This window comes from Pezoporus wallicus, unplaced genomic scaffold, assembly GCF_028554395.1.
Source record: "Pezoporus wallicus isolate ANWC-B61680 ecotype Strahan unplaced genomic scaffold, APGP_CSIRO_Pwel_v1 contig_2908, whole genome shotgun sequence".
In the NCBI taxonomy this organism is placed as follows: domain Eukaryota; kingdom Metazoa; phylum Chordata; class Aves; order Psittaciformes; family Psittacidae; genus Pezoporus; species Pezoporus wallicus.
In genome coordinates this window covers 5,186,960-5,198,091 of record NW_026642179.1, presented here as the reverse complement: position 1 = coordinate 5,198,091, position 11,132 = coordinate 5,186,960, and the positions used below count along the sequence as shown (strand labels likewise).

The 11,132-nt window shown below is 48.6% G+C and overlaps 1 protein-coding gene across 2 annotated transcripts in view; it reads left to right on the top strand.

The window, feature by feature from the left end:
- Positions 1-4,706: 4,706 nt before the first annotated feature.
- B4GALNT3 (beta-1,4-N-acetyl-galactosaminyltransferase 3) overlaps positions 4,707-11,132 on the top strand; it is a 64,656-nt gene continuing 58,230 nt past the window's right edge. For both annotated transcript variants that reach the window (XM_057428103.1, XM_057428102.1), the window contains exon 1: positions 4,707-5,132. In XM_057428103.1, the coding sequence (XP_057284086.1) occupies positions 4,994-5,132 (139 nt within the window). In that variant the 5' untranslated portion in view covers positions 4,707-4,993. The remainder of the gene's footprint in view (positions 5,133-11,132) is intronic.

Sequence of the window (11,132 nt, the reverse complement as noted above, 5' to 3'; positions counted from 1 at the left end):
TATTTCTGTCTTTTTTTCTATGATATTTTGCCTTTATATTTCTAAGTTATTTTGAATTGTAAGAAATATCTATCCCCTTTAATCCCAAAACAGTTACTTCTTAAATTTGGAAGTCTAGATGTAGACATACATAAACACACTTTCTAGTGCTTGGACTGGGATTATGTACCAAAATATACTTGGATACAGCATAAAAAGCATGAGAGGTGAAAGCTGTGATGATTCCTTTTGGCTGCTGTTTTTCATAGGGTCTAGGCACAAAGAACAAAGTTTGTTCTGATTCTTACGTTGCATCAGAAGTATAGGACTTTGTCTGAAACCAGGCTGTCAGAGGTAACTGGCGTTTAACCCACCAGCAGGAAACGTTTCTTCTACGACTGAAGTATTTGAGAAGAGTGGGATGGACTTTTGGTGTTTCCCTTGTAGCACCAAATGAATAGTTTAGAGAAAGGGCAGCTTTGGATGTGAGCTGGAGTGGTTGCTCTTCACATAAGCTCCAAAAATACAGCTTTATAAATGGCTCAACAGGGCTGACTATTCATACTAACTACATTTCCTGTTTTGAGAATTGTGATGCTGTTGCATTGTGGACAGATGATGTGTGTAAATATGGATTATTTGGTTCTATTCTGATAACCCAGAGAGGGTTCCAACACAGAAGTGTATCAATGTTAAAGCAAGACAGTTATTAACTACGCAGGCATGAAGGGTTTCATTGTTGGAATATGTTTGTTTTGAATAAAAAAAAAGCTCTCAATTTACCCTGGTGAAGAATGCCTGGGATGTGCTGGGTTCTCCTGTATTGATTCAGAGGCTAAATGGCCTTTTTGTCACACTAAACATTTATCTCAGGGTAAAGTCACTTCTAAACAACCCAGTAAAACAGAGTTTTCCTCTTTGGGACTAGCTTGGGCAGATTGAATTCTGCTCAGTGTCATCACAGGGAGAACCGCACCATGTTGTGTTCTGTAGTCGCCCTGATAAAATGATTGTGGCACATCTTTGGAACTTCTTGAAACATAAGGATGATGAGCACAGGCACTTAAAAAAAAAAACAAACAAGTGAACAAGTGCTGGTACTTTTAATGATGGGGGAAGGAGGAAATTTAGGCAAAACTTCAGTCAGCTTAGAAAGCATGTATTTCCAAAAGGATCAAATATGTAGATATTTCATTATGGTCAATGTTTAAACCCTGAAATGTATTTTGAAAGTTTTCAGCTCTAAGTATATAAAAGGTCTTTTTCTGGAAGTGCTCTTGATAGTGAGAATTTGGCAATTCAGGGCAGTTTGTGGGGCAGGACCTGCAAAAAGAAGATGCTTCTAGAGGTGCTGGATGGGGTTTGTGTAAACGCATGTCCTCTTTACAGCTGGAAAGGAAAGACAGCCATTTCAATGCCATTTTATCTGGACAGCTGAGGTTTAATACTCTATGGAGTTAAGCAGTGAAAGTAGAGAATCATGAGTGAGGCTTCCCACCATGCAGGTGCATTGGGGGGCATAAGCATGATGATGTCATCCAGGGCCTTAATGAAGGGAGTGTAGCTTTGTGAGCAGCAAAAGCCAGAGGAAACCTCAAATCCCCAATCAGGCCAGTTTGCATGATGTTGGTGGAGTAACTATTAGTAGAAACCACATTGCTGATTAGTGTGTTAGCAAAACACATTATGTCAGTACAGCCTAACTGGGCAAGAAGGTCCTTCTGCTCATAGCCTGTTAATTGTGGATCTGTACTGATCTCTTTACTGCCATGTTAGATGTCAGTGCTGACAGGGTTTTTCTGGGAGAGCTCCCCCAATAACCCCTTTTAGAGCCCTGCCCATTCCTGAGGAGCCTGAAGGGGAAATAATAGGGAGCTGTGTCTTCAGAGACTGGCTCTTCCTCTTAGAAACACTTCTGTCTTGGAGCTGTTTGGATGATGAGTGTTCAGTTGAAGTCATTGTTTGTGCTTCAGAGCATAGCTGAGGTCAAGGAGAGGGGTGTGGAGCTGCCGGGCTGGTGGACGCGGGGGACAGTTGGGTGCCTTTGGTGTAGAGCTGGTAATTAGTGTTAAAAGGAAAATTACACAAGAAGAAAGAAGGGAAGGAGCAAGTGGCAGATAATTGAACCTTTGGGGAGCCTACAGAGAAAGGATGTTGGCACAGAGCTAAAAGTAATTTACAAAACAGAGAAACAGTTGTTAGATAACTAGAAGCAAAAGCGTAACAAGAAGAATCAGGGATACACAGAGGCCTAGCTAGAGAGGGGAGCTGGAAGGAACAGGAGATGCTCGTCCTAAAGTGCTGTGCTCATATCAAAGGCTGCTTTTATCACGAGGAAAAATAACCAAAACAGAAAATAAACAACCCAAATAAAGCACAGATTACTCCAGTTGGCTCATGGGGCAAATCGGCACTTTCTTTGAAGCAGGTATTTGGGGTAGGCCAGGAGAGGTGCATTCTGAAGGAAGAAGCCCTCTGCCCAGTGTTCTGGGATGGTCCGTCAGGGCCATCAGCACTGCCGGCTGGGTCAGTGGAATGTGACACAGGCCAGGCTTCTCCACCGCCTGCTTCCGGCTCCCTTCCTGCCCCCCTCCCTGAGGGGGCTGACTCCAGCATATGGGATTATTATTACAAGCCATAGTTTCCAGCTCCTGCCGTATTGCACCCAGAGAGATGAGAGATGTGGAAGTCTGGGCACGCGCTCGTGTGGTGAGGCACTTGAGAAACTGGGAATACAAGAATTGGGGTAAAAGCATTTATCTTTGAGGTTTTTAAAACAGTGCTGTAAGTGATAATCTTACTTCTGGGCATTAGTGCTTTCTACAATGAGTAAGTGGTCCAAAATAAGTTATTTTACAGTGTAAGGCTATTCAGATTCCTCCTTTCACTATTTATTACACATCCAGATCAGTTTTGTTCCTTAATATTGTTCTACTGTAACTATATCATGAGAGAGAGATTAACATGCCACACTTTCTCAAGCTTTTTCTCCAGAGACAACAGCTTTTTTATAACTTCATCATAGCATAGATCTATCAGGAAAAAGATGTTCCTTTACAAGACAACATTACTACCTGTTAGCCTACAATTTCACTCTCCCCTTCCCCCTATTTTAGTGCCATGTTCACAAAGAAAAATGTGCTTACTTATTTTAATGTGCAACAGTTTCCACAAAGTGCAGTTGTCATTTTGCAAACTTAAGGTTGTCCATTAAAAAATGCAGATGACTTCCCACTAACAATACATCATTTCAATTCTCATTCTTGAAATGGCAAATGAAGCTTCACTTAGATCTGTATTTATTACACATTTTCCTAGCATTTTAACCCCCCTTTTTCTTTTAACAAATGTGAAAATCTTGGTTTATTTCTCTCATGCTGGAAAAAACCCAAACCAACACTCCACTGGCCTTCAAGTTTTTAGCCATATGGATGCCAGTGTTGGCGGGGTATTGTCATTCTTTTCTGTTTGCACCAGAGGAAGTAGCCCCATGATTCAAGCATGGGTTGGTGCCACCTGCAGCCCCAAGAAGGAGGAATGCAAGTGTTGCATCCTGGAAAGCTGCAGAAAGGACTTTGTCCCTCCAGAGCCCAAGGGCAGAGTTGCTCTCCAGCCTCCTCTGCTGTGGGATTTGTTCCACTCTTGAGAAACATCATGTCTTTACACCTCCACAGTGAAGTTATAACGTTCTCCAAATGCACTTTTACAAAGTAAGAAAAGTCTTCCCAACACAAAGTTTGTAGGGAGATGGATCTGAAACCTTTGTGAGATGTCCAGAAAAAGGAAGCCTATTGTCTGTCTCCCCCTCCCCATGTGTGACAGGTAATCCCAGGGGTTCTAGAGCACTGTGAACACAGTATTTGGCAGTTCACGCCAGGGACTGCCAATGTAGCTTCTGCCCCTGGCCATGTACCACTTAGGATGCCAGCACCCTGCCAATGCTAGCCTGTCCCTGCTGGGGCTTGTGCCACTCCACTGTGGCCCGCCATGCCATTCACAAGGCCTCTGGCACCTTTCCTAAAGCCCTTTGCTATGAAGGGAAGTGCTTGGTGCCATGCACCATGCATGTTTGGGAAGAGACTTGCTCTGGATCAGCTCCCCAGGTGGATGCAATCCTGTATCCTAGGCAGCATCATCCAGTTTTCTTTCACCCAGGAGGAATCCAGCCTGCATCCTCTGAGAGGGCTTGACGATGTGAACCCTCCATCAGCATGGAGGGCTGGGAGAGTCACTTTGAAAGTGTGATTGAGATACGGAATGGATACCGTAAGCACACTCAAGGAGCATCCTGGTCTTTATGGCGGTCTCCAACATTCTCTCTCTGCTGGGTCTGAACAGTGTAACATCACATCTAGCCAGCTGCATCTGAAAGCACATTTGGAGGCTTCATGTGACCTTTTCCTCCTGACCGAACAGAGCACTTTGAAGCAAACACACTTGTTGCACCAGGTGAAAACACTTAGATTCCGCTGTGTGTCACCGTGTGAATTTGAATCGCCCCGCTCTCATCCTTCCTTCCCTCTGTGCACAGGAGTTACCATCACCCGTCCTCTCACCCGAGGGATCCACCAACGCTCCCAGCGCTACGAAAACCGGCTTTGAGGAGGACTTGGAGCCGGGAGAGCGCGCTTGCCTCCTCCGCCACAGAAGCCGCTTTCCTGTCGCCTACGGCAGGAGCGGAGATCTGTGGCAGCGCGGGCCCCACAGCGCGCTCAGGGACGGCTGCGTCTCCCGCTCCAGCTCCCGTCGCAGCGCCCGCCAGCCCCTAGAGCGGCCGGAGTGAGGATCGGTGCCGGGGCAGCCCCGGAGCCTGAGCTCGGCCCCCGCGGGGCGGAGGCAGGTGCGGGAGGCGGTGGCAGAGCGCGGCCGGGAGCTGCCCCCGCGGGGGCGCGGCACCGCCCCGCACCTGGGCCCGCCCCGCGGGGGAAGGGGTCCGCGGCAGCGCCTTGCGGTGCCCGTGCGGTGGCGGGAGCATGCCCCGGGGCGGCGGGGGTCGGGCGCTCTAAGCAGCGCCATGCGGGGCCGGCTGCTGGCGCGGCTGCGGCGGCGGCGCCGGGTGCTGCTGGCCCTGGCCGCGCTGGCTCTGGGGCTCTGGGCCGTTTACCTGGAGCTGGTGGCGGCGAGCGGCAGCGGCGGGGCTCTCCCGGACCGCAGTGAGTTACCCTGCGGGGCGCCGGGGGAGGCGGGGAGGGGAAGGCAGGGCGGGGGCCGTCCCGTCGCGTTCTGTCCCTCGCAGCCCGGCGCGGCCCTGGGCTCCCCCCGGCGCTCCGTCCGCTCGGGAGCCTGGAGCGGTGCCCCGGTCCCAGGCCGGCGAGGGGCGAGGCGGGGAGTGCTGCCGGCTGCGGCAGTGAGCGGCCGAGCGGTGCTGGCCGGCGGAGAGCCGCTTCCTGGGGAGCCGTCGGGGACGGAGGTGGGTTTTGTTCCTCGGGAAGGGGATGAGTGTTAGGGGGTTTCACTTCTGTGCCTTTCGCCGGTGGGGTCTCCCCTCCGCTCTGTCAAGAGACCTGTCAAAACGTGACCTTGCTGAAACTGTTGTGCCCGGAGTCACGGCTTTGAGTGCCTCTTGTCCTTGGTGCTCTAGTGCAAACCTGGAAGGCAGCAGAGATGCTTTGAATACGGCTTTGGTGAGAGAAGAAGTGTATGCAAACGAGGAGGGAATGCATACCCTGGAGATGTGCGCCACTCGCCTAGTAACGAGTTCATTCCGTGCAGACTTCAAGGAGCACAGCAGGGATGGTGCTAAGTGCACCATCAGTTAGCTGCTTTTTTTTTCCCGCAAAGTAGAGGAAGCCAGTCATTTCTATGCGTGTCATGCGGGGGTTTATGCTTCTCTTCTATTTTTCATTTACAGGAAAGTTTTGAATGGCCCAAAGTTTTGTAAAATCCCATGATGTTGTTGCTGCTGTTTTTAAATATCAGTGCTTGGTGCCAGTCTAATTTTATAATAGTTTGTCAAATGCACACAACCATTTAACTGTTAATGCTTTTCTGTATCTTGGTCCCTTCATTACACATTATAAGCCCCCTGATTCTTAGTGCCATGAGTCCATCTTGGTTTCAGTCATAAAGCTTTAGACCCTGGTTGTGCAAGTTGCTCCATGAACATTTACTCCCACAAAGTCCATTACAGTACTTCAGCTTATCCATTTGTTCTGTATTATATGTGCTGTTACGGCTAAAACCAGGTTTATTGTTCCAGCAGCGTAAGAGATCTGATTTCTTTGGCTAGGATAAATCCTCTAGTTATAATCCACTTTTTGTGCCTGGTGGAATTAGCTGGGACATGAGAAGATGGGTTGCATCATGACTCTACTTGCCATTACACCTTTCACGCAAACTTCTTAGTGAACGCCACTTTACCAGTACCACCTGGAGATACTTAGAGAAGGCTGTAGAGATATGTAGTGGACTTGTGTGGTGCATCAAAGGAAGAAACCAAACCACATGGAGGTATTCTAAACAGTGGTTATAAGGAGATATGAGGGGCTGAGTCAGGTGTTTGGAGACATCCAGCTGACCTTTCACTGCCAGCAATGCAAAGGGAGAGGGAGGAGATGAGAGAAAAACAGGCAGAGAGCATGAGGACAGAAGAGATGTGCAGGAGCAGATGACTTTTCTTATGAATTGAGTTCTTCCTCTTTGGTTTTAGATGGGGTTGTTTTTACATCTCTGTTATAAAAGTCATCCTGCTTTAAGACTGAAACTGGAAACAGTGACATGACTACGGTCGCTACCAACTAAAACAGGACATGAGGAAAATAATTACATTATATTAAAGTTCAACTATGTAAGAGTCCAGATTCCCCCAAATCCACCAGTGACGTTGCTGCTCATTGCATGTGGAAAACATTTAAATGCTGCTGGAGAGGGTGGGAGGGTGAAACCCTCTGGCAGGCAGCTCTGCAGCATCACGAAGGGAGAGCAGCGTGCCCAGAGAGCTGAGGCTCTAAGGGCACTCTGGGCACTCAGCATCATGTTTTCCTGTCCTTCTGGCCAGTATCCTGGAGCCTGCCAACAGGAGGAAGGTTAATCTTTGACCCTCTCCACCCTTCTTCTTGCCCCAGTACCTCTAAGAGCCTGTTTTGTTTTAAGAGAAATCAGAAGTTGGAGTGAAAGACAAATAGTGTTTGTTTTCCTTTGGCTGTTAACACTAAGTCATGTTTTCTTCCCTGGAGACTGGGGCAGCTGTGTTTCTGACTCCACGTGGTGACTCTTTCCAGAGATCTCAGGGAGATGGTGCAGGAGGGAGTGACTCCCTGAGCAATTAATATTTCCCCCCTCTCATTTCTGCACTGTTGTCTGCTGCATGCCCCAAGTGGGAACCATACGGTGAGTCACATCTGGAACCAACCAAGAGCTACCACCTTGACGTACCTGATGCAACAGCCTCAGCAGTTAGTCTTGACAAAACACAGCACCTATTTATTGGGTAATTTTTCTGGGCAAAAGGTGAAGAGGCTCCATCCATTGTGGTCAGAAGCTGAATAGCTGCTGGGCTTGGGAGATCTACAGGAGATCACGGTTTCCACCTCCTATGTCCGTAACACAATTTCTTCTTGCCTCCCTAAAAGCTCTTTGTAGAACAGCCTGGGTATGGAAAGCCAAGTATGTTTTCTTTTTCCAGAGACATGAGCCCTCCTCTTGGAAGGCTTAGGGAGGCACAGAAAGTACTCACTTTCCTCTCAGCCACCCAATGGGATGAAGCACAAGCACTGTGATGCCCGCATGCCACCCCTGCTCCTGGACCAGTGCTTTAGAGCAAGTCTTGAGGCATAATGGATGCTCCCCAGCTTTCTGTTCCACTTCCCTCACCAGATCAGTGTGTGGCAGAGGAACCAAATGTCAGGTGGCCAGGGTATGGGACTTTGAGTAAGGGATGCTTAAAACTTGGGGCCTTGACTGTCTTCCCTTGATGTATGTGCAGCTCTGCTATGGAACAAAGTTAAGCATATAAGTAAGTTTGAATGAAAGAGAATAAGGGGCCTAGGAGAATATGCTGTAACTGTTGGTACCCATTGGTTTCCATGGTGCTGCATCACCATACACTGGGGAAGTCTATGGGTGTGAAGCTCATTTTGCTATAACATTGAAGTCAAAGGTTGAGGGAGCAGCCTGAGGTGCAGAATTCATGCTAGGTATACCACGTGTTGGGATTCGCATGTGCTTAAGTGATCTAGGCCTTTTTCTAGCCACTGGGGATGGTTGGGATGGGCTGGACAGGGCCAGATAATAGTATGGGCTCTCACAAGTGACAGCTTTCCTTTGAAGGTGATGCTGAAGTGAGCAGTTGGGCTGGCAAAAAGAAAACAAGTTAAGTTTTTTCTTGTGATGTGACTGCATCAAGGTATTCCTTACATACTCTTCCCAGGGAGCCTTGCTGGCAGGACTGTGTCTCTTATGGGTGTTCCTGTTCCAGTTCTTGTGGGGCTTGCCTTGTTCTCTTTAATTAAGCATATTTGTCTGACTTGCGGCCCAATAGGCATTTATAGGGATCTTTGACGTGTTTACAGCTGAGCGAAGAAAAACAAGCAGGCTGATACGAACTGAAGATGGGCATCACTCTCCTCACATGAAACGTGGCCTGTTGTCATCCAAAACAAGCTGTAACGGGCAGGACACTGCCTCCCTGCCAAGACACCCAAGGAGCTGGAGGCAGCCTGTTTTCTCCTGCTGCTGACAGGCACTAACCTCTGTGCAGTGGGGTCTCCAGTAGAAATGTTTTTCTCATCTTTAGTAACTGCTACACAGCACACTTTGCTCCTGCAAATGAATGCTGGAGACAGGGAACCTTTCCCATTTGAAGAGTGAATGAGGTGTTGGAGAGGGAGATAATGCCAGTAAAGCACAGAACAGCCAGGTCTGGTGAGCACATCCTGCACCCTGCCTTTACTGCCTAAAGCTGTTGGCTTGGCAGCACGGCTAGAAGAGGCAATGGCAGGGACAGATCTCCAGGAAAGACCCCCACCCCCAGGCACTGCCTGTTCCCGGAGCTGCTGCCATGGTCTGCTTGGATGGAAAGGCTGGTGGGTCAGGGAACCTCCTCCCTCTACCTCTGCTTTTCTCTTCTGTGCCCAAAAGTGCCTCATCTTGCCCACCCATGCAGAAAGGTATGACTGAGGGAACAAGGCTGGCATCAGTGAGCTGTGCTTGCAGGCAAGGAGGATGTACAGCGGTCCCCCTTTGCTTTAAGGCCTGTGTCAACACAGTAAAAGCAAACCCCAGTCCTTGAAGAAACTTGGAGGTGGGGTCATTCCCAGCTATTGCTGTGCAGACTCTGCCTTTTTTTGCTGTAAGGACCATGGTGTCTTTGGAAGCTGAATCACTTGCACCAGTTTCCTTTATTGCAGGTGGGAGCACCACACTCAGCCAGGCACAAGCAGGGTGTGCAGCGTTAGATTAGATTGCTGGAGGTGCAGCTTGCAAGAGCAAGGGATCAGGGGCCCTTCTTCAACCTCCCTCCCCTGTCTGCTTCAGCCTACCCCTGTTCTTCCACTTTTTATTGTTGTGTGTAAATAACACTGGGAGTATGTTATTTTCCTATCTTGGGTTGTGATGAGTGGTTCTGTCTCGTTTCTGGTGTCTCAGCCTGCTGCTTTTCTAACTCAGCAGTGTGCAGTCCCACTCTCTGAAGTGAGAAAAGGGAGGTGTTTGGAAGAAACCAGAGATCATAGATGTGCAAATAAAAAAAGTCCTTATGGCAAGGCCTCTACCTCCCCAGTATGTACATCTTTAGTGTCCCTTTCCTTCCTCAGAAAACTGGTTTCTTACCCCAATCCCACCATGGTGAGCTCTCTGATATTCGGGAATCCAGGCCACTACAAAGCAGCACTACAAATGGCTTTAAAACTGACCCAAGTGTTGGTGTGAATGGGCAGGTGCTTGTGTTTGTATGAGAAAAACAGCTGGCAGAAAGCTGAAGTTGCTCGTTTAATTTAATGCATCAGCTTCCTTCTCTAGCCTCCTTCCCCAGGCACCTTCAGAAGCAGCTATGCATCGGGGTGAGCACACCTACATAATGCAGGTTCATTCACATGCACACAGGCTGACTTTGGCAATCACACACACACAAGGTGACTTGCCTCTACATGCAGAGTATCGCTCCTTTGCATAGCTAATTGCACCAAAGGTTACTCCGTGCCCATAGGGAGGGATTGGACCATGTGGCTTTCCAGTGGTGGCTGAAGTATCTGTTTCTTCTCTGTGGAAACTGTTAACCCAGAAGAAAAGTTAAACTAGGTATCACCCACAAAGCACCTCTTCCTGACTGAAGACAAGTGTGGGAAGCAGGGTAACATCTGTGCCATGCAGCGTGAGTATAATATTGCTGTGCTTTTAGAGACACTAGTGAGACCTTCATCCGCAGCTCCCCATGCCAAGCAACACTGCTCCCCACAGCACATGGTGGGCTGCTATAGCTGTGAGGAGAAGGATGGGCACTGCAGTGCCGCAGAGTTTTCACTTCCAGGTGGGCAGTTCAGTCTCCCTGGAGGATGATGAGAAGTGCTGGCACATCTTGCTTTGCAATGGTGCATGTGAAGTAAGTTGGTATCCCCAGGCCCATGTTCACAGCACAGACTGCTATCGCCGACTTAGCGGGGAAACCCCTGAGAGCAATTTGGATGCAATGAGGTTCATTGACACCGTAGCCAGGAGGTGCCTGGACCTCATGCTAGCTGTGCCATACTTGTCCTGGGTGAGTGTATCCTTTCACTGCTGCTGGGGCAAGTGCTACAGGTAGTCTGTGAACCTGGCTTTTTTCACCTCTTGGCATGAAGTGAGGTAGGGATTTGGCACCAAGTAACTTTTTTTGTGGAGCAGCACCGAGTTAGGAGTTGCAAGTGTTCGTTTTCTTGGAACTTGGCCCATACTTTTTCTGGCTCCCAAATCATTTGCAAAGATCACACATTATCATTATAAATAAACTCTTGCAACACGCATTCATATACACGTTACCTGTGACAGACTTGTGTGGTGCTGTGCCAACACAGGATGTATTCCTGCACCACACCTTCCTGTCTTGAGTCAGACTGGGTTAGGATCACTTGAATCTCATGGAGCAGTGCCCTCCTGTGCATCTCCTTCCTCCCTGCTGTGGGGTTGGCAGAGGAACACTATTGTCTTCTGGAGGTGTGTTTCTGCATATGGTGTAGTAA